The 26,750-nt window shown below is 47.2% G+C and overlaps 1 protein-coding gene across 1 annotated transcript; it reads left to right on the top strand.

The window, feature by feature from the left end:
* Nucleotides 1-922: 922 nt before the first annotated feature.
* On the top strand, nt 923-5,976 carry LOC119278640 (probable RNA-dependent RNA polymerase SHL2). The gene is made up of 2 exons (XM_037559974.1): nt 923-3,733; nt 4,789-5,976. The coding sequence occupies exons 1-2, from the start codon at nt 962-964 to the stop codon at nt 5,656-5,658; spliced, it is 3,642 nt and encodes a 1,213-aa protein (XP_037415871.1). The 5' UTR covers nt 923-961; the 3' UTR covers nt 5,659-5,976.
* Nucleotides 5,977-26,750: the final 20,774 nt, after the last annotated feature.

Here is a 26,750-nt window from a genome sequence, read left to right as displayed (position 1 = left end):
TGAGTATATTCAAGTGTTCCATAGATTCAATCAACAATCCATGAGGCTCCCACAGCAAGCCACCTGACAACGGATGGCCAGGAGGCTCGCTTCGCTTGCAGAGAGCCTAGGGAGGCGTGTACTCCACCATCCTTTATAGGAGTAAATAGGTACATATAGAACAAAGTAGACGAAAATCACCGGACCAGCCAAACCAAAAATATTACCTCCTTTTATTAGTAGGTATAGAAGTGATATTATTTTTGGCGTATAGCTAACTATGGGCCTCTTTGATTTGCAGGATTCTGAAAACGCAGGAATAAAAAGCATAGGAATGGAACGTCATGCTAATCTCAATCCTATGATTTTGGGTTCTTTGATTGCATCGTACAAAAACAAAAGGATTGTTTCAAAGAGGTTTGTGTGGATTCTAGAAATCCTACGAAAGATAGCTCATAGAAATCCTTAAAAATTCCTATAGGATCCTTATGAATCAAACAACCAACATAGGAATAATTCCCAAGGATTATAATTAACCCTCCAAAATTCCTATGTAAATCCTTTAAATCAAAGGAGCCCTAAATTTCGAGGGGGTGTTTTATAAGTTTATATACATTAAGGAGGAGGTAGTAGAAAAAAATATATTTACTTGAGAATTACTAGCAACTACTCTCTTTATGGTTTCTAACAGTAAAAAGTATAAGTATTGTCTTTATAATTTGGGTGCTCCAAGATCACAACCATGCTACCAATATGAATGCAGTCAATCTTTTTTCATCCTCCTTTTGCTTCCCCATGCATTCATCTCCTTGATTGACGAGTGAAAACCATAAATGAGTGAAGAAAAAGAGGGCGGCTTCACACCTTTCACACCCTCGTCGCGGTTATAAAATTTTGCCCCCTCACGACTCCACTAATCAAAACCGACCCCAAACCAATCCCCTCCGGCCCGCCGCCGCGGCAACCGCCGCCAGCAGCAGCAATGGGGCCGCCGCGCGCCGGCGACCTGGTGACCACGCAGGTCAGCCTGGGCGGGTTCGACGCCGCCGTCCGGGCGCGCGACCTCGCCGACTTCCTCGAGCTCGAGGCGGGCCCCGTCTGGCGCTGCCGCGTCAAGACCTCCACGACCCCGCAGGACGCCGACCCCGACTTCCTCTTCCCCGCCGCCGCCGCCGCCGCCGCCCTCGACCCCGGCCAGGCGCAGCAGCGGCTCGTCCCCGTGCCGCCGCACGCCTTCGTCCACTTCGCGCGCCCGGAGGCGGCCCGCCGCGCCGCCGACGCCGCCGGCCGCTGCGAGCTCATCCTCTCCGGGAAGCCGCTCCGCGCCGCCTCCGCGCCCGACAGCGCGCTCCGGGCCTCCCGCCGCCGCGGCGTCGCGCCGTTCCGCTTCCCCGGGTCCCGCCTCGAGGTCGGCGACCTCCCCGCCCCCGACGCCTTCCTCGCCGCCTGGCGCTGCCCCGGCCCGGACGACGGCGCCGGCGGGCTCGAGTTCGCCGTCGACCCGTTCGACGGCTCCTGCCGCTTCGTCTTCGCCCGCGACACCGCCTTCGCGTTCAGGGAACTCCGCGAGGCCGCCGTCGTCATGCGCTGCGACGTCAAGCTCGAGTTCCCCGTCCGCGACGTCGCCGAGGTCAGGGTGTTCAAGCTCGACTGCTCGCTGCTGCTCCGGCTCTCGGCGGCGCCGCTCGTCTACTACCGCACGGCGGACGACGACATCTACGAGTCCGTGCCGTTCGACCTGCTCGACGACGACGACCCGTGGATCCGGACCACCGACATCACCCCCAGCGGTGCCATCGGGCGGTGCGGCGTTTACAGGATCACAATCCCGGCGCGGTTCTGGTCCAAGATGGAGCGCGCGCTGGCCTACATGAAGGAGAGGAGGGTGACCGTCGTCGAGTGCGGCGGTGGGTGGGGGGCCAGGAGGAGGGGGCTCACCGTGCGTGACGAGCCCGAGTTTGGGGAGCGGATGCAGGACCTCTTCTTCTGCGTGCAGCACGCCGAGGGGATCAAGTTTCCGGCGCTGTTCCTCGTGAACGCGCTGGTGCACAAGGGAGTGATCAATCAGCACCAGCTCACGCCTGAATTCTTCGGTTTGCTCCTGGGGAGGGAGGAGGATGTCAATGTGGCTGCACTCAAGGAATTCTGGGGGATCAAATTCCCGGTCTTCGATGCGTGCCGGAGGCTGAAGAATCTGCAGGACAGGGTTGCCAGAAACCCCAAACTCCTTAACAGCAAGATTGGGGATGACCATTCTGAGGTGAGGAGGCTGGTGATCACGCCCACCAGGGCGTATTGCCTGCCGCCGCAAGTGGAGCGCTCTAACCGTGTTGTCCGGCATTATTGCGTAGTCGCGGACAGGTTCCTCAGGGTAACTTTTATGGATGAGGGCATGCAGCAACTCAACAGCAATGTGCTGAATTTCTCTGCTGCTCAGATCGTCAAGGATTTGATGTCAAACTCGTTCCTGCAGCATAAGACAACAGTGTACAAGCGTGTTAAGACATTTTTGACAGAAGGTTTCCACATGTGTGGCCGGAAATACTCGTTTCTTGCATTCTCATCAAACCAGCTGAGGGACAGATCTGCCTGGTTCTTTGCAGAGGACAGAACGGACAGAACGAGAACTGTAGAAAGCATCAGGAAATGGATGGGCCGGTTCACAAGTAAGAATGTAGCAAAGCATACTGCTCGGATGGGGCAGTGCTTCTCATCGACATATGCAACGGTGGTGATGCAGCCACATGAGGTCAATGAGTGTCTTGAGGATGTTGAACGTAATGGGTACGTTTTCTCTGATGGAATCGGCAAGATTACCCAGGAACTTGCACTGGAAGTCGCTAAGAAGCTGCAACTGACAGATAATCCCCCATCTGCTTACCAGATCAGGTATGCAGGCTTCAAGGGTGTTATAGCTGTCTGGGAAGGAGAGAATGATGGGATACAGCTTTCCCTGAGGCCAAGCATGCACAAGTTTGACTCTTCCCACACTGTGTTAGAGGTGGTCTCATGGACAAAGTTTCAGCCAGGATTCTTAAACCGTCAGATCATTACATTACTCTCCTCCTTGAATGTCCCGGATGCTATCTTTTCACAAATGCAGAAAGACATGCTGTCTAATCTCAACAATATTTTGACTGACACTGATGTTGCTTTTGACGTTGTAACCACCTCTTGTGCTGACGAAGGAAACACCGCAGCACTGATGTTGAGTGCTGGCATTTCACCTGGAACTGAGCCGCACCTGAAAGCATTGCTGTTGGCTATAAGGTCCTCACAGCTACTGGGTCTTTTGGAAAAATCAAGGATTTTTGTTCCCAAGGGAAGGTGGTTGATGGGCTGCCTTGATGAACTTGGGATCCTTGAGCAAGGACAGTGCTTTATTCGGGCCTCATCTCCAGTACTCAATAATTCTCTGCTGAAGCATGCACCAAGATCTTCCTCAGAGAACAACAATGCAGAGACCGTTATAGGTACTGTTGTAATGGCAAAGAATCCGTGCCTTCATCCAGGGGATGTCCGGATCCTTGAAGCCATTGATGTGCCTGCTTTGCATCACCTTGTTGATTGCTTGGTCTTTCCCAAGAATGGCGAGAGGCCACACGCCAATGAAGCATCTGGGAGTGATCTTGATGGGGATCTATACTTTGTGACCTGGGATGAAAAACTTATCCCACCGGGCAAAAGAAGCTGGAACCCTATGGACTACTCCCCAGCCGAAGCAAAACAACTACCGCGCAAAGTAACCCAATCTGTAAGTTAAACTAACCTTGGCATTTATGCATTTCTTCCCTGAAAATTCAGTGTATGGATATATTCCATTAAATACTTGTTCACCTCTCTGATGTCTTCCCATTAGTAATTTCTGCTTAACATGTTAGTGTTCTTACTGAAACAATCCCTGCCGTAGCTAAATAAGCAACTTAAATATAAATAGTCAAGGAAATTCTATCATAGTTTGGACCCTGAATCAGGGATTCTGTTTCTTCCTACTAATTCCATGCCTGTTAATTGGCATGGGAAACCCTAAACCTCTTGAACTGTTGGATTATAATTTCTACTCGCCATTTGACCTATCTCTATTTGGTTATATTGTCTGCAATTTGATTAACAGATGACAATAGCTTTAACTACATTTGTTTAGGGACAACCCAGTAAGCACTTTGTTATTTCATTTATATCCCATTTCCTTTGCTTTGAGATCCAGATTAGTTCAATTAAACTAGTTTTGAGTCGAGTCGAGTCGATCCAATGATCCAGAGAAAGTAAAACTTGCACCCTTGATATTTTTGTGTGTATTAGGTAGGGGCTAAAGGCTTGACAAATTCTGAAGGTAACAGCCAGGAAGCCTAATGTGTACAGCTGGATTTCAATATAATTTGATTTTATTCTGGGAGAACTGTAGCTGTAGAGTACAATCATAGATTTTTAACTTACCAGATGTCTGGATTGCAGTTGTAGAATACCCCTTTTGGTTCATTTGATGTGTGGTTACCCTGTTTCCAAAAGCTAAGTTAATTGTTTCCATCGTTTGGAATTGAAGTCAAGAACTCCTGATCATTACTCAGGCATAAACACTTTTCAGTTCATCATCAACTAGCTCTTTCTCTTTGCTTTTTGTAAATGAACATATGCTCTTATCATCCAATTGATCTGATACATGTAGCTAATATACACAAATTTTAAGGTGCATCTTCATTTCATCTGGTTTCTTCAAATTGCTTTGTCCTTGAGTTGTGATAAATATTATTAGTACTCTTTTTCAATACAATATTTACTAATACAAGGTCTTTGTACTGTTAACAACAGGATATCGTTGATTTCTTTTTGAAGAACATGGTAAATGAGAAACTGGGTCCGATAAGCAATGCTCATGTTGTCCATGCCGATATGAGCGAGTATGGAGCAATGGACGAGAAGTGCATTCAGTTGGCAGAACTAGCAGCATTCGCTGTTGACTTCCCCAAGACGGGCAAAATCGTGTCGATGCCGCCGGCCCTTCGACCAAAACTCTACCCCGACTTCATGGGGAAGGATGATGCCATCTCCTACAAATCAGAGAAGATCCTCGGAAGGCTGTACCGGTCGATCCAAGAAGCCTCCAGCAGCGACCTGGTCCCAGAAGAAACCTGCACGCTGAACGACCTGCCTTACGACACGGACATGGAGGTCCCCGGCGCGGCGGATTTCCTGTCGAGCGCGTGGCAGTGCAAGTGCTCGTACGAGGCGCAGCTGGACGCGCTGCTCAAGCAGTACGGCGTGCGCACGGAGGCGGAGCTGGTGACGGAGCACATATGGTCGCTCCCCAAGTACAACAGCAGGAAGCAGGGGGACATAAAGGAGAGGCTGAAGAACGCCTACTCTGCTCTCCGCAAGGAGTTCCGGGCCATCTTCGAGAGCGTCGAGGCCGGCCTGGACGAGGACGAGAGGAACCGGGTGTACGAGATGAAGGCCTCGGCGTGGTACCAGGTGACCTACCACCCCAAATGGGTCCAGAGGTCGAGGGAGGCGCTGGAGCCCGACCGCGAGGAGGAGGAGGACGCGCCGGCGAGGCTTAGCTTTGCGTGGATCCCGGTGGAGCACCTGGCGCGGATCAAGCTGCGGTGCCGCGGGGGAGTGAAGGTGGGCCGCCGGGGGCCCGTCGAGAGGCTCGCCGCCTACATGTCTTGGAGCCTGTGACGCTCTTGGTGTGAAGCTCTAGCAGACCCCTGCAGCACGTACTGAAGCAAGACCACTCTGCCCTTTTGCCATGCCATCTGCAGCGCATGCCTCACGATTCTTATCTGGGTTTATGTATCCCAAAGCCCTACTTGTTGGGAACTCTCTTAATTAGGTACTAGGAGTGCTTGCACTTGAATAAATAAATGCTCCATAACCCTGCCAAAACTGACTGTGTGTGTGTGTGTGTGTGTGAGGCCTGCAGCAGTGGTGCTATCTGAATTTTTCATCTGTTTTGCATGTTGCAGTTTGCTATCTGAATTTTTCAACTGTTTTGTATGTTGCAGTTTTCAATCTGTAGTAGTCCTTGTGGCCTTCTGAATATGACCTGGGAACATGAGGTTTCCACTGTTCACAGAATCTCTTATAATTGAGTTCATTTAGAGCATCTACAACCACACATGGCAAAAGTGAGCCCCCGAACGACATGGACGCGTCCGGTTGTGTCCGTGGGCAGCCGGCCGATCATCCCCCATAGTTCACGCATCACAACCACACTCCCCATTTGACTATTATGTATTTTCATATTCATATCACAACCACACTCCTCATTTGGCGATATTTATTTTCATACAAAGCCATGCAACATTCATGATGTGCATACCTTGAACATAGCAAACTAACACGTGCACTACTCGTCATCGGATGTGTTGATGACGTTCGTGTCGGAGCCGCCGACCTCGTGGTAATTGGCGGCCTGGCGAAACGGCGGTGCCTCCTCGGACACGAAGGCCGCCTCAAGCTCCATGCCCTCCAGACTATCCGGAGGCAGGCCGGGCGCAACGCGTGTGACGTGATGCACGGCGCGTGCCTCCTCCGCAACGCGCATCTCCGCCTGGCGCTCCGGCATGAGCAGCTAGTAGTAGGTAATCTTGTTGTGGACCATGGCGGCGTCGACGGGCCTGAGATTCGAAGTGGAATAGGAGAGGAGTGTCAGCGGCGGAGCGGGCGGGGAGGGGTGATGGAATGGGACGGGGCTAGGGTTGCCTTGCCGTCTAGCTTAAATAGCTGGGCTTGGCCCCTCGGGCGACGCACTGGAGCAGCGCCATGAATGCGTCATCACCTAAAACAGAGAAGGCACCAGTCGGATCGACGAGTGTTAGGTGCCTGAAATATGGGCTAGGTATGGGATGCCGGTGAGCCTGGATGTTTGAACAGGTCTAGTTGGGTGGCAATTTTCTGTCCAACTAGTGACCGGCAAATCGGCAGACGTTTGTGGCAGATATAGGAGCTCCCATTGCAGATTCTCCTGCTTTTTTTACCTAGTTTAGCTAAGCCGTGATTCACCAAGTCCATGTCACGACTAATCTTAACAAATTGTACTTGTAGGTCTCTTTCTTTAGTTATCGGGTGTTGACCCTTGTCGTGGTGGCCATTATCACCTGGAACCCCTGCGGTGGCAAGGAGGAGGCACCCGCGGCCATTTACGAAGAATGACCTTTTCTAGCTCGCAATTTTAGTATTATGAAGTTTAACTACTGTCATAGGGAGGCCAATATGGCGGCAGATGTGCTAGCTAGGAATTCAGGGACCTCTCAAACTATTGTGTGAAAGTCAAAGCCTTCGGGGTTTTTAGTTGAAGTTCTTTCAAACCGCCATGATGGCATTTTCTCAAAAAGGCTAGGAGGCCAATATGGCGGCAGATGCGCCGGCCAGCAGGGCTGCAGATGGCGGAGATGGCCTAGGCACCCCAACACATAACAATATACCTGCTAGTGCTACTACTTTTTTTAGAGGAAATTATGCCGCTTTATTTAAACAAAGCTAGGAATCTCGTCTGAAATTACATCTAAAATAAAGTTTGGTGGCGATCCCACCCAAATCTCCGAACGGTTCTCACGTACGCCTACTTTCGCAAGTTTATGAGTGGCTACATTCCCAGAACGACGAACCCATGACACCTTGGCCTCATCCATAGTACTGAGCAACGCCTTGATCTCCTGCACCCATGGCCCAACAGCAGAAAGATTCCTCTCCGGATTGTTGAGCATCTGCACTAGAGCTAGGCAATCCAGCTCAACATGCGCCCGCCGTACGATTTAGATCAATCGCCATGCGGACTGCTCTTCTACATGCTAGAACTTCCACCATCTCAAGATCAGCAATATTTAGGAAGAAGTGGCATAGCCCGGATCGGAACACCGCGTGGTGATCTCAAAGGACCGCACCACCTCCTCCTTTCTCCCCATGCCTGGAGACCCCACCCTTGGAGTTGATCTTTACCCATCCAATTGCAGGAGGTCCCCACCGCTGGATGGTCTTTGGCTCCGGTTGTAGCGCCCTCGTCTCATGAGATGTTCTCCAATCCATAATCTGCACCTGCACTGTGGCTATTATTTCATGTGGCTGTGCTATTTTCCTCCCATCTCTAGCCTCATTCCTTGCTAGCCAGAGGCTATATGCTGCTTGGAGCATCATCTCCTTCTCGTCGCCAGAAGCCCGAGCAAACCAGTCGAGCAACCAAGAGGCTAGGGCGCGATGTGTTTCGATGTGCCGTGGTGGAAACTCCAGTGCCAAACCCGCCTGCGCCCTCAACTGCTCCCAAAACAAGACTATATGTTGGCAGCCCCAAAATCTATGCAGCATAGTCTCTTCACGGGCGCACACAACACAAAAAAGCTCGGCTTGATTCACCGTCGATGAAGCTCTGCACCCACAGCAAGTCCGTTCCGGATCATGCGCCACATGTGGATTTTGACCTGCCAGGAGCATTCATTTCCCACAGCACCAAGTATCCCTTGTGCTTCGCTACCGAATTCGAGGACTCCGGCTGTCCGGTCCTCGCCCTGTTCATAGACATTCTTAGATGATATGCTGACTTGACCGAGAACACACCATTCCGTGTAAAAGTCCATGCAAGAAAATCATCAGTCTCCGGTCCTCCTATAGCAATTTGCTTCACATCCGCTGCATCATCCCTAGAGAACATCGCGTCCACCACCTCCTCGTTCCAGGTCATCCCGTCGGGGTTCAGCAAGTCAGCAACCTTGGTGAAGCCCTGCATATACATTTGGCCTAGAGGTTTTGTGCTTCCACTGTGAGGGATCCACGAGTCGTGATGAATGTCGATATGCGCCCCCGTCCCCATTCTCCATATAAGGCCCTCTTAGTAAGTCTCGGCCATGCAAAATGCTTCGAAAGTTGAAGGAGCCCGATGTCGGACAAGAGGCAGACAGGATTGTGTCATCTTTGAAGTACCGTGCTTTAAGCACCCTAGCACATAGAGAGGATGGGACTTGCAGGATACGCCATGCTTGCTTAGCTAGCAATGCTTGATTAAAGGCATCGGGATCTCGAAACCCCATGCCCCCATCCCTCTTGCTTGCACATCTTCTGCCAGGCTATCCAATGGACCCTTCTCTCACCATTCATTGCACCCCACCAGAATTTAGAGGAAATCGAAGTCAGGTTCCGGTGCATCTTCTTCGAGAGGTGAAAGCAACTCATGGTGTAAGTTAGAGTCGCTTGCAACACAGATTTGACAAGTACTTCTCTAGCTGCTTTAGACAATCCTTGGCCCTTCCGTCCACACACTTTGCCTTTAGAGCATTCGGTGACATGTTTGAAAGTGCCATCCTTTGATCTTCCAAACAGTGTTGGGAGACCCAAATACCGTTCTCTAAGGGCTTCTGACTGTATCCCCACAGTCTGTTTCATTTGTTCCTTCATCCTATCTTGGCTCCCCCTTCCGAAGAAAATGGAAGACTTCTGCAAGTTTACCTTTTGACCTGATGCTTTTTCATATTTAGTGAGAATCTGTTTTAGGGTCCCCATATTCTCCTTTGTGCCTTCAAGGAATACTATACTGTCATCCACAAACAAGAGGTGAGTTACTGTAGGATCTTGAAGTATGTCTAGAGGGGGGGGGGGGAGTGATTAGACTACTTGACCAATTAAAAACTTAACCTTTTCCCAATTTTAGTCTTTGGCAGATTTTAGCTATCTTAGCACAAGTCAAGCAATCTTCACACAATTCAAGCAAGCATGCAAAGAGTATATGAGCAGCGAAAAGTAAAGCATGCAACTTGCAAGAATGTAAAGGGAAGGGTTTGGAGATATCAAACGCAATTTGGAGACACGGTGATTTTTGAGCCGTGGTTCCGATAGGTGGTGCTATCGTACATCCACGTTGATGGAGACTTCAACCCACGAAGGGTAACGGTTGCGCGAGTCCACGAGGGCTCCACCCACGAAGGGTCCATGAAGAAGCAACCTTGTCTATCCCACCATGGTCGTCGCCCACGAAGGACTTGCCTCACTAGCAGTAGATCTTCACGAAGTAGGCAATCTCCTTGCCCTTACAAACTCCTTGGTTCAACTCCACAATCTTGTCGGAGGCTCCCAAGTGACACGCAGCCAATCTAGGAGACACCACTCTCCAAGAAGTAACAAATGGTGTGTTGGTGATGAACTCCTTGCTCTTGTGCTTCAAATGATAGTCTCCCCAACACTCAACCCTCTCTCACAGGATTTGGATCTGGTAGAAAGAAGATTTGAGTGGAAAGCAACTTGGGGAAGGCTAGAGATCAAGATTCATATGGTAGGAATGGAATATCTTGGCCTCAACACATGAGTAGGTGGTTCTCTCTCAGAAATGGTAAGTTGGAAGTGTAGTTTTGTTCTGATGGCTCTCTCCACGAATGAAGAGGAGGTGGAGGGGTATATATAGCCTCCACACAAAATCTAACCGTTACACACAATTTACCAATCTCGGTGGGACTGAATCAACAAACTCGGTCAGACCGATTTAGTAAACCTAGTGACTGTTAGTGATTTCGGTGGGACCGACATGCAACTCGGTAGGACCGATGTGGTTAGGGTTAGGGCATAACGTAATCTCGGTGAGACCGATTACACAAACTCGGTGAGACCGATTTTGGTAATAAGCTAACCAGAGAGTTGGTCGGGTAAACTCGGTGGGACCGATTCGCTCTTTTCGATGAGACCGAAATGTTACGAAAGGGAAACAGAGAGTTTACATTGCAATCTCGGTGGGACCGACCGCTCACTTCGGTTAGACCGAAACGTTACGAATGGAAACAGAGAGATTACAATCCCATCTCGGTGAGACCGAGATCCCTATGGGTGAGACCGATTTGCCTAGGGTTTGTGGCAGTGGCTATGACATCTAAACTCGGTGGCGCCAGATAAAAAGAATTGGTGGGGCCGAGTTTGACTTTAGGTTTAGGTCATGTGAGGATATGAGAAAGTAGTTGAGGGTTTTTGGAGCATATCACTAAGCACTTGAAGTAAGAAACTCATTAAGCAACACCTCATCCCTCCTTGATAGTATTGGCTTTTCCTATAGACTCAATGTGATCTTGGATCACTAAAATGTAAAATGTAGAGTCTTGAGCTTTTGAGCTTGAGCCAACCCTTTTATCCTTTGTATTTTGAGGGATCCACTTTCCTCATCCATGCCATGACATTCATTGAGCTTTTCCTGAAATATTTGTCTTGGAATAGTATTAGCTCAATGAGCTATATGTTGTTAGGAATTACCAAAACCACCTAGGGATAGTTGCACTTTAAATCTCCCCCTTTTTGGTAATTGATGACAACATATAGATGAAAGCTTTGACAAATGATAATAAGATTGAAAAACATTGTCGCTTTGAGAAGTATGTGATAAGCAAGAGCTCCCCCTAAATTTGTGCATAGTTTAAGATTTGCTTTGGACTGCAAATGCACAAGGAGTTAGGCTCATGGGTTACTCTTCCATGTCACATACATCTTGGTGGAGCGCTCAAATAATAAAGATTGAATACATGCACTCATCACCAAGCAAAGTGAATGATCATATAAAGATAAATGAGATATTGTCATCTAATCAAGCATTAAGATAGTATATGATCAAACACATGATCATCATTGTATCACACAGACAATAAAGTAGTATCTCAAGCAAGCAAAAGCAAATAAAGTTCAACCACAAAGACAAGAGAGAACAAAAGCAAACTCTCTCTCGAAGCCTATGATCTATATATTTTTCTCCCCCTTTGGCAACAAGTTACCAAAAAGTTCCTAGAAAATGCATAGTACTATTTCGTCTCTCAGGCTTGATCTTCAGGTGGTGGTGTAGAGATGGCTCCTTGGACGAAGACTTCAGTTGATGTGGATGGAGCTGGAGGAGTTGGTGCTGGAGTTGGTTGCACTGGAGCTATAGCTGGTGCAGATGAAGTGGCTCTGGTGTCTGTCATTGGCTCTGCAACTGATCTCTGAGATCGAGGCACTCTGGCAAATGCATCAGTGGTTGTCTTGCCCTTCCTCTCCTGCATATCATCCTGAAGCTGTTCCACAACAGACTAGATCTCAGTTACTTTCACATCTAGGTCATAGAATTTTTGTTCCATGATTCTTTCCAGGCTCTCATGGTTTTGAGTTAGGGCGGCCAACCCTTTCTCAATCGTCAGATTTGATGCTATTAAGTAACCAAGCTGGTCCTGCTTGCTCTTCAAAAAGTACTCAGATGCCTCCTCTAAAGTTGGCATCTTGGCAGCCTTCTCCTTCTTTGCCTTCTCCTTCTTCTCTTGTGCTTGCACTGAAGATGGTTCATTTTCATTCATGACTACTTGGTTGTCCTCAAAGTATGGATAGATAGCAAAGTGTTCCTTATCCAACAAGTATGTCCCTGTGCCCATCTTAGAGTTGATCAGCTCTTGGATCTGTGGGGCATACCCACAACTTCTCTTCTGGTCTGCTGTTGTCCTCTTGATAGTCTCAACTATGAGGCTCATGACCTTGGACTTCTGAGGCACATCAAATATGTGTAGCAAGTTTATTGCATGGCATCTGATCATGTTGTGGTCACCTGACTTGGGCAAGAGAGTGTGCCTTAGGATCCAGTTGATCGTTGGCAGTCCTGACAGAAGGAAATGGACAGACCCAAACTTGAAGGTCTCAAGAGCTTTGTATGGTATCTCCTTATACATGTGTGACATAGAGTTGTGATCCTTCTTCTTCTTGGAGTAGACATCCAAGTCATCTTCACTCTCCTCTGGTGCATTGATCAGTTTGGCCCATTCTTCAATTGTGGACTGGTACCTTGTACCTTCAAACATCCAGACTATTCTGCCATCAGGATAAAAGTGAGTTGTGGAGTAGAATTGCATTATGAGTTCATCATTCCACTTTGTGAACTTTTGTCCAACAAAGTCATCTACTCCACAAGCCTTAAAACTGTCAAACACTCCTGAGTAGTGATCCTCATTTGCCTTCATGTATTTCCAGTCCACCCACCTCATGTCACAAACTATGGGCTTCTTGTCCAACAACACAGTCTCATAGAAATCCTGCTGTTCCTTAGTGTGGAACCTGTAGTCAACAGCAGTCCTCCTCCTGATTGCATAAGGATCAGACAATCTCCACTGTCTGAGCCCTGCATCCTTCCTCAGCTTCATGTTCTCAGCCACTGGATGAGCATCATTGTGGTCTGGAATCTTAGGTTTCAGCTTTCTCAGAACTTGTCCTTCATCTTCTTCCTCAGCAACTTCAGGCACCGGGGCCTTATTCTTCTCAGCAGCTGGTATGCTCCTGGTATTCCTTTTAGCTGCAGACTTGGCCTTGGAGGAAGCTTTGGGTGCTTCTTTGGGCTTTGATGTTGCAGCCCCTGACCTAATAGCATCACCCATAAGCTTTTGTGCCTTGGGTGCTGGAGCAGCAGCTTCTTCTTCCTCTTCCTCTTCCATCATGGAAGGCTGTCCAACAACTCTGGCCATGGTCTTTTTGACCCTTTCCTTCCTCTTCTTCCCTTCTGCAGCAGCCTCTTTGGGTTTAGATTTCTCAGGTTCTTGAGTTGAAGCTCTGACTTTCAGCATAGGTGTCCTCTTGGCGGGGACCTTCCTGTTTAGTCCTGGCTTGGTGGCTTTAGCTGAGCCATATTCCTTCTTGAGCACTATCTTCTTGGAAGTAGCCTCATCTTCTTCTGCCACATAGTCTTCATCCTCAGAGTCTGAGGATCTCTTCCTTCTGGCCCTGGTGGCAGCTTTGGGCAAGTTGCTTGGAGTGCTCCTGCTGCCCTCATCTGAGGTGCTATAGGGACTAGTGCCCTCACTCATGTGAATCTGCTCCTCTTCCTTGTTCTGGTTGTCACTTTGGTCTGACATGCTGCAAACACTGACTGCTGACCTTGTGAATAGTTATAGATGAGGTAGAATGGATGAGCATCACAAAATGCAGAGGTTTTTGCAAAAGAATGATTCAAAAACTTAGTTTTAGTTTTCCACAGAAAGCATTTCGGATCAACCGATTTGCAAACTCGGTGATACCGAAGCAGCTTTTGGAACCTAAACTAGTGAACTCAGTCAGACCAAGTCATAGTTCGGTGGCACCGAGACTGCTAGGGTTTCATAGAGTTCTAAACTCGGTCACACTGATTTGCAATTCTCGGTTAGACCAAGAATCACTTGTGCAATGGCCTTAGCCGAATCGGTGGAACCGAGTTTTTCAACTCGGTGGGTCCGAGATGGTTTCGGCGGAAATCTAACCCTAAATTTTCAATTCACATCTAATCTAAGGACTGTTTTGACTGGATAGAAGCGTTTCAATCGTGGCAAGAATCATGATGAACACAATGTGCTAGGAATCGGACGGGGATAGCACTGTGATCGAGTCCATACCCTAGCTTGGCGATGAACTCGCTACAGCGGCAACAGCGGGGTTGAATTCCATTGACGGCGGCGGAGACCAGCGACTGGAGGCAGCTGGCAACGAAGTCGACGATCCGGAGACCTTGGAGGCAGAGCGAGCTATGCGCGGGCGAAGGGGTTTGGAGAAAGTTTCCAAATTTTTGCCCGTGTGTATATATAGCCCGACCCTGTCGGTGTGACTGAGTGGAACAACTTGGTGGCACCCAGATGCATAACTGTTGACAGTTACAGCAACTCAGTGAGACCGAAAAGTTCAAATCGGTTGCACCGAGATTGAAAACATAGATCGACTTAGTGATCTCGGTATGACCGAAATGGAAGAATCAGTCAGACCGAAACACACAAAGAGGTTTTGGAAGTTTAAGTCTATGACGAATCGGGGACTCCGAGTGCTCCTCACACAGAGTGGTTCGAATCTGACTTGATCAAATTTTGTGATGTAGCATGAATAGAGTTTGAGACAAGAAAAGCATAGATAGGTAGAGAAGGTTCTTAGGCATTCTTGTTCATCCACTTGGCAAAAGAAAAAGAAGCCAATCAATCAAAGCAACAAGTGGATGTCCTCGAATGAGTTAAATATGCAACCAACATGCTCACACAATAAAATGGCAAATGAAATATGTGGCAAAGCATGCACAACCAATTCTAGCATCTATCAAACAATTGGCGATGACTAGGTCATCTATATATGAGTATATTGACTTAGGAGTCAAATGAGAACATTTGATCATAGGTCATACTCATCGTTTAAGCTCAAGTGGGGTTACCACTTTTACATAATGCATTGATGTGTTCACATCATTAGAGTTGCTTTGACTCAGTTCTTAGAGTTAAGCTCCCCCTAGATGTGAGACCCCCCCTAAGAGGGATGAACTAACCTTGGGTTTTGTCGATGATGACTTCATGTAGGTGTTGAAGATGTGGATGCTCAATGTTGATGAAGATCATTTGGAGCAATCCTTTGGAGTGAGTTGCACTTTCAATACCTACACGGGTTAGTCCCACAAGGAACAAACAAGTATATCCATAGACATAGAGTGATGCACACACAAGATGATGTCCATGAAAGCATTAGGTTACCTTGCCTTACCAACATGAGGGTTTGTGACTCCTTGAACTAGTGCAAGATGTCGAAGTTGATTGCACTTGTTATTGCCAATAGGATATGAGTGAAGAATATTGGCGGAGTCACCCTCAAGAACTTTCTAGTTCTTCTTCTTCGGGATCCACATCATCTTGATGGGAATCCTTGGAGTTGTAGTCGTGCTTGATGAAGTAGAACTTGACGTAGTCTTGGGAACCCACTTGACCAAGGCCTTAGGAGCTTCTTCAAATGCAGCAATCTCCTCTTGAAGCTTGTCCTTGCCTTTGTGCTTGTGGTCTTGTGGTGGAAGATCATCTTGAGCTTGTGTCCCCTTGAAGGAAGTAGGATCATACTTCTCTTGTTGAGGAACAAACTTTGTCTTGGGGTATTGATCTTCTTCCGACTCAACTCCATTGGCATTGAACTTTCGTTCAAAACCAACACCTTGATTCTTCCGGTGCCTTCCTTGCTTGCGTACAATTTCCTCGAATTGCTTACTCCCAGCAAGGCTCTTGTATACACCTTTCTCTATAATTCCCTTCAATAAGCTATTGTCTTGCTCAAGTGTAACTTGGCTAAGAGAATCATTAGTAGAATCAAGAGAACTACTAGAAGCAACAATATTGGATTTAACATGATGATTGTTACTACTAGAGGAAGAATCCTTCTTGTTTTTGTTACTAGACTTGACTTGAGGCATGTAAGTAGATAAGAGTAAACGCTTGGCAATGTAAGAAGAACTTTTCTTGCGAAGATCATCATTGATTGCTTTTAAGAACTCATGCTCTTGCTCAAGATTGAGCTTTTCAAAGCGTAACTTCTCATGAGTCCTCAAAAGTTCTCGATGATCCCCTAAGATAGTTTCATGAGCTAACTTAATAGTATTTAGTTCTTTAGTAAGAAGCTCAATCTTCTCCTTATCATTGTCATTCGTTTTATCTTGATTAGCATGATTAATTGATGTTTCATCATAGTATTCATCACTAGAGTTGTAAATAAGTAAATCATCATCACCTAACAAGTCATCTTCATCACTATTGAAATCAACATACTTGGGGTGTGTTACCTTAGGGCCTTTAGCCATGAAGCATCTTCCAATTCCTTCATTTGGTGAATCAAATATGTCGTAGGAGTTGGTTGACACAAGTGCTAGACTGGCAACACCTTCATCTTGAGTATGTTCGGAGTCGGAGTGATAGCTTCTCTCGGAGTGATGTTCAGAGTCGGAACCGGATACCCATTCACCAACATGAGCTTGATGTCTTTGTTTTGAGTAGCTCTTTGATGACTTGTCCTTCCTTTCCGAATCCTTGCTTCTCCGGGATGTTCTTCGTTCATAACAATCATCTCTACTCTTCCTCTCTCTTGGCGGTGATTCTTATCTTCTACTTCTTCTCTTGGGAGAATCTTCTCTTCTTTTGTAGGGTGTCGTACACTCATTGGAATAGTGTCCGGGTCTCCCATAATTGTAGAAATTGCCCTCTCGACTGGAAGATCTTTTGTCATTGTAGGACCTTGACTTGGAGCTTCTTTCTTTGCTTCTACTCTTGTAGAATTTGTTTAAGTTCTTCACCATTAAGCGCAATTCTTCATTGAAGGTTTGTTTCTCATTTGATGATGTAGGGGCTTCACATGAGGCTTTGTAAGCACCACTTGACTTGTTGTGAAGTTCCTCCTTATCCTTGAGTGACATTTCATGAGCAACAATTCTTCCAATGACCTCCGTTGGCTTGAGATTCTTGTAATTGGGCATAATTTGGATCAATGTGCACACGATATCATATTTTCCATCCAATGCTCTTAGGATCTTCTTGATGATGAATTTGTCAGTCATCTCTTCACTTCCTAAGCCCGCAATCTCATTTGTGATAAGAGCAAGCCTAGAGTACATTTCAGCGACACCTTCACCATCCTTCATTTTGAACTTGTCAAGTTGAATTTGGAGCACATCCAATTTGGATTCCTTGACGGAGTCGGTACCTTCATGCATATCAATCAAAGTATCCCAGATTTCCTTTGCATTCTCAAGACGGCTGATTTTGTTGAATTCTTCGGGGCACAATCGGTTGAAGAGGATATCACAAGCTTAAGCGTTGTATTGCATCATCTTCAACCACTACTAGGGAAAACTTTATACACAGAATCTTAGCAGCAGCGCGACACAAAAAGAAGCGCTATTGCTAATTAGCAGTAGCGCGGTTAAAAAAATATGCTACTACTAAGTTAATAGTAGTAGCGCGGGGTATAAAACCACGCTACTACTAAGTGGTTTTCACCGTGCCTACCGGAACAAGCAGTAGTAGTAGCGCGGGATATAAACCCACGCTACTACTAAGTTTATAGTAGTAGCGTGGTGTATAAACCCCACGCTACTGCTATGTAGTCCTCACTGTGCCCTCCCGCGACAGGCCGCAGTAGCAGCGTGGGGTATAAACCCAGCGCTACTACTATAGCTCGCAGAGGCCAAAGCCCAAATTCCCCTCCGCCTCGCCTAACCACTCCGCCCGCTCTTCCTCTCCTTTTTCCCAAGTCCCCGGCGTCGCGGCCCGCCGTCCCCACCAAGCACCACCCGTCCGCCACCGCCACCGCCTCCCTCTCCCTCTCCACCCGCATGCGCGCCGCCTCCCCCAGCGCCCCATCCCCCTCGTCGTCTCCTCCGGCGGACGGGGTTGGCCCCGCGGCGCCGATGCGGGGCAACGTGTACCTGGGGCGGCAGCTCGCGTCCGCGGCGGGCGCCCCCGTGCGTGCGCCAGAGGATGACACCGAGAGGCGCCACCACTGCAAGGAGAAGCGGAGGGCCCTTGCCAAGAAGATGCCCTTCCCTTTTCTCCCAAATCAATCAATCAATCCCCCCTCGCTCCATCAATCACGTGGGCAGGGCAGGGCATCCCCTCCAAGATTTGATTTTGCTTCTAAATCTTTAGGGGAGGGGAAGGAAGGGAAGGGGCGATGTAGGAAGGAAGATGGATCAGCAGGAGGAGGAAGCGTCCGTCTCCATCAGCGTCAGCGTCACCGTTCCTTCCTCCTTGCCGCCGGAGGAGGAGGAAGAAGAAGGGCAAGAAGAGGAGGATGACATGGCTGCGGTGAAGATGGCGCTGGGCCCTCAGGTTCCCCTCCTCCACCTCCACAAGGCTAGCAAAGCAACCTGCATCTGCATCTTTCTTTCTTTCTTTCTTTTTAATACTAGTAATAGATAGTAGATACTGAAACTGCAAATGGATGGATGGATCTATGTAAATATGTAATGTAGGGGGAGGAGGAGGAGGACCAGTCGATGAATTTGAGGTTTCTTTGATGCTTACTGTTGTGATTCATAAAGGTCAGAATCTGATCCCGTAAGTAAGATTATTAATTTCAACTGAATCATTTTTTGGGCAGTGAGTCACTCACTCATTCATCTATGTATACTGATTAATTTTTTCCAGTTGGACCTGCCTGCCTCTGCATATATATTCAGATAGATAGCGCATATGTTTGACCTGCCTGCTGTGCAAAATACCACCACACAAGGCAGGGTGGCACCACCGATCCTGCACCTCAGTTGCTTCAAACTTTGACAAAAGGGCCACAACCCAGTTCCATTAATAAGAAATGATGAAACAAGCAGGTTTGGGGTTCTGAAACTTGGACAAAAAGCAAAGCTAAAAGAGAAAAACAGCAAATGCAGCAAAAAAAATAGAAGAATGCTTTTGTAAACTCCATTGTAAGGTTTTCGATGTTTATTTCCATGTTTTGTTTGTTGCCATTCAGAATCATGTGCGTGCCACTGCTATGCTATGTTTTCATCTTGCATTTGAGCAACCAAAATGTTGAATTTATATCTTCAGTTTCGATCTTCCATGTCTTTGTGAAAGTTCAATCCAACCACCAGTACTGTACTCCACAAAATAACATTTTTGGTCCGAGATAAATATGTCTATGTGTTCTTTATGATTATTACTACTCCAGTAGTGAATGTTGGAGTATGTTGAAGCAGCCGTGGAGTCCCGCGGTGCCTTTTTTGTATCTTGCCAACTGAAGAGGTGGTTGCAGAGGTGGACAGAGATGACTACAACCTGCTAGGAGCTGAAACTCTGAAACTTCCAAAGAAATCGACACTTCAGTTCAGCTCAGACAATGTTTCGCTGCTTGCAAATCTTCTAATGGACAACTTGCAACTTGCCGGTTCACGCTATAGCGCTCAACTTGTTATCTCTGAACTTGGCTGAATTTTGTTGGAGCCTATTACTGCCATGTTCAGCTACCTAGTGGTCCAATATAAGAAAAGAACCAAGGCTTGAGGACACGGGCCATAGGGTGGGCACAAAATCATTGTGGAAGTCTGCAGAATATTGATCTCTTTCTTTCAAACACACCACACTTCTTTACAATAGGTAATGCTACTTGTCTCAAATTATAAGTTGGCTTTTATTTTATTCATACATCATAGCTTGTAGTAGTTTACACCAACAAATATTCATCATGTTGGCAGTTTTGTACTGGCTGGGTGGCAGTGAAAGCCAGGACGCACTATCTGAAGTTCTGGTTGGCATCACGTCTCCCCTCGACACTGAGTTCTTTTGCAGAAGTGCTCATTCTGCAGCTATGTATGCTGTCACCTCCATGGTACGTGCACAACAAACTATTTTATTTTCCTAAATTGAATTGTTAATGGAGCTGAACAAATACTTTTATAATTTAATTCTCATGTTAAGGTAATCCTGAAATGAGAAAAAGCAATGAGCTATTTGTATTGATTGACATGACCTTTTATAAGTTGTGTTGCTAATTATTTACTGTTCCTTGACTGTTACTGGAGGCCAAGTTGGTATTGTTCTAAGACTGAAGCAAGGTTCTTATTTTTGTGGAACAAAACGGATCATGTTAAATGGCATTGTCACCTGGTTCAAATTGCCTAGGTTATATTGACAAGGCATTTTGCTGCTATTTCTAAGAAGTGGATAGAAGGTTTAAACTATGATACATCATATCTGAGTTGTTCGTACTTGGAGTTGGAGAGATATTTGCAAGTTTTTGAATGGTCCTATCGGTGGCATATTTTTTCCTGCCTACTTCACTTATATCAGGATATTTAGAAGACTCGACAGAAGAATTTCAGCAAGAATCAATAGCTTGTGTGATCCTTATGTCGCTGAGTTCTTTTTATAAATGTTCCATTGATTGAACGGTTGAAGAAATATCATATGTAGGTAAACTGGTTAGACCTTTTAAAGTCTGCTGCTCTCACAAGTATAATTTGCATTATTTTCCTTCCCTGTGTGTGTGTGTCTGTGTGTGTTTAATCCTCTGTTGCTTTTGAGTATTAGTACAGTTCTATTGCAATATTGGTTTAATGCTCTGGTTACTTAATGGTAAACGTTTTGCGTCGGCACGCCGGCCGAAGCGTTCGGCCGGTCGCTCGCGTGTCGTTGGATGCTGTTGCGATCGAAGCATTCACTTTTAGCCTGGCCATCCACGCACGGCCCAAATGCCTGGCTGTGGGGGCCCATGCAGCTCCCGTGAGCCAGTCTTCTTCCTTATCTACTTGATCCCCACCCCGCACTAGTGTCGCTGCAGCTCTGATTCCCCATCCCAAACCAGAGGCGACGGCGGCGCCGCCGCCGCCCCCCTCCCCCCGCGTCCTCCTTTCCTTTCTCTCTCTAATGGCCACCCTCCCCCGCGTCCTCCTTTCCTTTCTCTCTCTAATGGCCAACGCGCGGCCCTGAATCACCAGATCCCCAACAACCATCTCTCACCAGAGACCTGACCCAACAACCATCTCTCGCCGGAGATGGACATGACCGATCACTGTGCGGACGCCATGCTATAACCAGCACATGGTTTTGCTGCAACCGGCTAGCAAAAGTGCTGGAACCAGTGATGGGGGATGATACAAGCAAGAGGCAATTTTTTGCTGGGAAGCCGACGAGGTGGATTTTTTTGCTGGAACCATGTTATTTTTTGCTGGAACCAGACCTAATTTTTGCTACCACTCCTTTTCTTTTGATTTTGCTAGAACCAGCCTTAAATTTGCTACCATCGTCCTTTGATTTTGCTGGAACCGACAAATTTTTCTACTTCAACCAAGATTTTGGATTTTTTTTGCTTTCTAGTTTTTCGCTGGATGTGGCCAATTAGTTTGCTACAACCGGATTTTTTCAAAGCTTCGACCATGTCTAATTTTTGCTACTACCAGTCGACGTTTTTGCTACATCCTTCGTTCATGGCTGCGACGGTGCTCCAGCGGGCACAAAAAGAGTCGGCGGCCGGCAAGTTGCAACCGTGAGTCATTTTTGCTGGAACCGGTCACCGCGGTGAGCACGACGGTCACCACGGCGAGCTGCGATGGAAACACGATGAGTTGTAACCATGTCCACGGCCATCTACGACGGTAACCACGCCGAGCTGGAACCGCAGTCGAGAATAGCTGGGACTGGAGTCGCGTTTTGCTGCAACCATGAACTTGGTGTTTTGCTTGGAACTGCGGCTGACCGAGAGCGGGGATGGCGAGCGGCAGCGAGCCGGCGAGGTCACCGGCGTTGGGGGTCATCAGGGGAGAGAGAGACGCGGGGGTTGGTGCGTGCTGGGCGGCGGCTCTGGTGCGGCAGCCCGTGGGAGAGGGAAGAAATAATCAAGGGGGAGGAAGTAGACGACGCGGAAGGTCAGATCAGACGGCTGGCTATAATTGTATCGGGCGGCTGCGCGTTGACCGGCCGAAATTTCGGCCGGCGCGCCGGCGCCTATCAGTACCCTTACTTAATTTGGTTGCTTAATTACATATGGAAGCAGTCACTCTTTGCAAATGCAGTGCAATTTAGCATCCATCTTATGCTACCTTGCAATTCAAACTCTTGCAGATCTGCTATGCTGATGACCGCTATGTCTGCTTTGCTCGAGACGAGGAGAAGTGGGTCGTATATGGCTTCGAGACGGTCGAGGTAAGTTACTCGTGACTCCTGGGTGTTGATCAAGGCCCTGTATTCTTTCTTGTAGCCATTTTATTCTTAACTTGCTGATTTATTGGTGCGAACTTCCTCCATGCAGAGAGAAGATAGTTGGGAGCATTTGCTAGAACGCTGGTGGCGTGGCACGAGGCCGCCATTGACCGGGGCCTGCTTGAGCCGAGGGCTAGGGCGAGGGACGTGACGGCGTCACAACTCAAGGCGGCGGCTGCCATCGGTCAAGTGTGGCTCGTCGAGGCTGCTCGCTGTATTTCGTTGCAGCTGCAGGCTGCGAGATCAGGCCAGGAAGGCACCATGCATTGACGAGTGAGCCAATTTTTGGATCGGACCATAACAACGTGTCTCAGTCTCTGACTTCTAGAAGTAGTGGTAAAGTTTTGAATTTGCATGGCAAGAACCACTTATGTAGCTAGCTGACACGCACAACATTGTGTTTACACTCTTACTTATGTAAAAGATATGAATTATACACGAGTTGCCTCTACAATAGGAATTGTGATAGTAGATATGGCAATTGTGTGATCGAATGGAATTGATTAATTTTAATTTTTTTAATTTCTAATAAGTTAGTAGTAGCGTGGGAAAAAACTGCTCGCTACTAGTATCTATACTAGTAGCGTTGGTATTATAGACACGCTACTACTATTTCATTAGTAGTAGCGCGGGTACGAAATAGCAGTAGCGTGGGTGGCACACGCTACTACTAACAAAGTTAGTAGCAGCGCGGGTTTAACCCACGCTACTACTAACTATTAGCTGTAGCGCGATACTAGTAGCACGGGTACCCGCGCTGCTAGTAGCCATTTTACCCGCGCTGCTAGTAGCCTTTTTCCTAGTAGTGAACTCCTCCGCGCTAGCTTCACGGTTTGGTTCCCTCCCATCAAAGAATTCACCTTGTAAGCCAATACACACAATAGCCCAAACGGCGGGGTTATGTCCGAGAATATGCATTTTCATCTTATGCTTCCAACTAGCAAAATTAGTACCATCAAAGTAAAGACCTCTACGGTGATAATTTCCCTTGCTAGATGCCATACTCTCCTAGGTTGTGAAACCAAGGCTATGACCACCAAAAGCTATAGAAATTAAAGCAAATGGAGACCAAAGCTCTGATACCACTTATAGGATCTTGAAGTATGTCTAGATGGGGGTGATTAGACTACTTGACCAATTAAAAACTTAACCTTTTCCCAATTTTAGTCTTTGGCAGATTCTAGCTATCTTAGCACAAGTCAAGCAATCTTCACACAATTCAAGCAAGCATGCAAAGAGTATATGAGCAGCGGAAAGTAAAGCATACAACTTGCAAAAATGTAAAGGGAAGGGTTTGGAGATATCAAACGCAATTTGGAGACACTGTGATTTTTGAGCCGTGGTTCCGATAGGTGGTGCTATCGTACATCCACATTAAGGGAGACTTCAACCCACGAAGGGTAACGGTTGCGCGAGTCCACGGAGGGCTCCACCCATGAAGGGTCCACGAAGAAGCAACCTTGTCTATCCCACCATGGCCGTCGCCCACGAAGGACTTGCCGCACTAGCGGTAGATCTTCACGAAGTAGGCGATCTCCTTGCCCTTACAAACTCCTTGGTTCAACTCCACAATCTTGTCGGAGGCTCCCAAGTGACACCTAGCCAATCTAGGAGACACCACTCTCCAAGAAGTAACAAATGGTGTGTTGATGATGAACTCCTTGCTCTTGTGCTTCAAATGATAGTCTCCCCAACACTCAACTCTCTCGCACAGGATTTGGATCTGGTGGAAAGAAGATTTGAGTGAAAAGCAACTTGGGGAAGGCTAGAGATCAAGATTCATATGGTAGGAATGCAATATCTTGGCCTCAACATATGAGTAGGTGGTTCTCTCTCAGAAATGGTAAGTTGGAAGTGTAGGTTTGTTCTGACGGCTCTCTCCATGAATGAAGAGGAGGTGGAGGGGTATATATAGCCTTCACACAAAATCTAACCGTTACACACAATTTACCAATCTTGGTGGGACCGAATCAACAAACTCGATCAGACCGATTTAATAAACCTAGTGACCGTTAGTGATTTCGGTGGGACCGACATGCAACTCGGTAGGACTGATGTGGTTAGGGTTAGGGCATAACGTAATCTCGGTGAGACCGATTACACAAACTCGGTGACACCGATTTTGGTAATAAGCTAACCAGAGAGTTGGTCAGGTAAACTTGGTGGGACCGATTCGCTCTTTTTGATGAGACCGAAATGTTACAAAAGGGAAACAGAGAGTTTACATTGCAATCTTGGTGGGACCGATCGCTCACTTTGGTTAGACCGAAACGTTACGAAGGGTAACAGAGATATTACAATCCCATCTCGGTGAGACCGAGATCCCTATCGGTGAGACCGATTTGCCTAGGGTTTGTGGCAGTGGGTATGACATCTGAACTCGGTGGCGCCGGATAGAAAGAATCGGTGGGGCCGAGTTTGACTTTAGGCTTAGGTCATGTGAGGATATGAGAAAGTAGTTGAGGGTTTTTGGAGCATATCGAGCACTTGAAGCAAGAAACTCATTAAGCAACACCTCATCCCTCCTTGATAGTATTGGCTTTTCCTATAGACTCAATGTGATCTTGGATCACTAAGATCACTAAAATGTAAAATGTAGAGTCTTGAGCTTTTGAGCTTGAGCCAACCCTTTTATCCTTAGTATTTTGAGGGATCCACTTTCCTCATCCATGCCATGCCATTCATTGAGTTTTTCCTGAAATATTTGTCTTGGAATAGTATTAGCTCAATGAGCTATATGTTGTTAGGAATTACCAAAACCACCTAGGGATAGTTGCACTTTCAGTTACATGGGGACCAGTGCTCCCGAACTTCACTCCCTTTTACTGTTTATCATTCTGAGCCCTCTTTAGGAGCGCTGAAAACCCCTCTACGCAGAAAAGAAACAGATACGGTGACAACGGGTCACCCTGTCTTAGACCACAAGAGGGTAAAAAACTCCTCGAGAGCCCACCATTAAGTTCTACCGAGAAGCGAGCCGAGGTAACACACCTCATGATCATGGAGACCCACTGAGGGGCAAAGCTGGATTGTGTCATAATCTGCTCAAGGAAATTCCACTCCACCCTGTCATACGGCTTCATCATATCCAACTTGATCGCGCACAAACTCTTCTTCCTTTTCCTATTCCGAATAGCATGCACACACTCACATGCCATCAACACATTGTCAGTGATCAAACGCCCGGGCAAAAAAGCACTCTGTTCTTCAGAGATGAGGAGTGGAAGAATGCCCTTCAATCTGTGTGCCTAGACCTTAGTAGCGATATTGCACAAAACGTTACATAAACTAATAGGGCAAAACTGCCAAAGTAACTCTGGTGAGTTCACTTTAGGGATCATAACAATAACTGTATCATTGAACTCAGCAGGAGTCATTCCCCCGTTAAGAAAATCACGCACTGCCGTGCACACATCACTCTTTACCAACGACCAGTGTCGTTGATAGAAGAGAGCAGGGAGGCCGTCTGGACCTGGCGCCTTCATCGGCCCCATTTGAGACAACGCGGCTTCAATCTCCTCGTCGGAAATAGTAGCTGTTAGTTTGCCATTCATGTCGTCTGAGACCAAATGATCGATGTTTTCTAATAACGATTGTTAGTTAGGCCGCTCAGGGGAGGGGGGGGGCAATGCCCCCCTACCACCCAATTTTTGATCATTGTCAATATTTATGGTGGGAATGGGCCGGGTCGACCCGTCGGGTCTGTGGCCCGACCCAAAAAAGCAAGGCCGATGGGTCAGTCGGGTCGGCCTGATACAAAAATCGGGCCAGTAAAGCCGGCCGCTGACCCACCTCTGAGTACTGGAGTCCATCGGTATCACCAAATCCATCTTGCTAGTGACCCACCTCCGAGTATACTACTAATTAGCTGAAACATCAACTAGCTAACATTTGTACACATACTGAAATCCATTAACCCAATCCTCCTTTATAAACCGGACGTGAAAAGAGATGAAACTGTATATTGTGGCTCATTTGTAAACTTTAATTATTTCAATCAGTCATGTTTAGGTCATAATTTTGTTTCACTTATAATAACATATTTTTGAGAATATTCTATGCGTAACAACAACCAAATATTGTATAAGAAAATAAATTTTGGGTCAACCGAAAGTATCCATCGGGCAGGCGAGGCCATCGATTTTTTTGAATTGGGTCGACCCGTGGCCTCTCAAATTGGCCTCGAGGCCAACGGGGCCGGGTCCAAGGCCAGTTCCGGGCCGACCCATTCCCACCCTGAGTCATTGTAGGAGTGCTAGCTTAATTGGTAGAAGATTGTGAAATCCTCCGACCTCAGAGTATTATAAACACTTCGTCACAATGAGAAGTCCTTTGGCAATCAACTAC

Source organism: Triticum dicoccoides, chromosome 3B (assembly GCF_002162155.2).
Source record: "Triticum dicoccoides isolate Atlit2015 ecotype Zavitan chromosome 3B, WEW_v2.0, whole genome shotgun sequence".
Taxonomy (NCBI): Eukaryota; Viridiplantae; Streptophyta; class Magnoliopsida; order Poales; family Poaceae; genus Triticum; species Triticum dicoccoides.
Note: the sequence above shows the minus strand (reverse complement) of the source record. Positions and strands in the feature narration are given on the sequence as shown.

Excerpts from the sequence above, each read along its gene's own strand:
- LOC119278640 (XM_037559974.1), top strand. The coding sequence starts at position 962 with ATGGGGCCGCCGCGCGCCGGCGACCTGGTGACCACGCAGGTCAGCCTG. Across the intron at positions 3,734-4,788 it reads CGCGCAAAGTAACCCAATCT|GATATCGTTGATTTCTTTTT; the intron begins GTAAGTTAAACT and ends TGTTAACAACAG.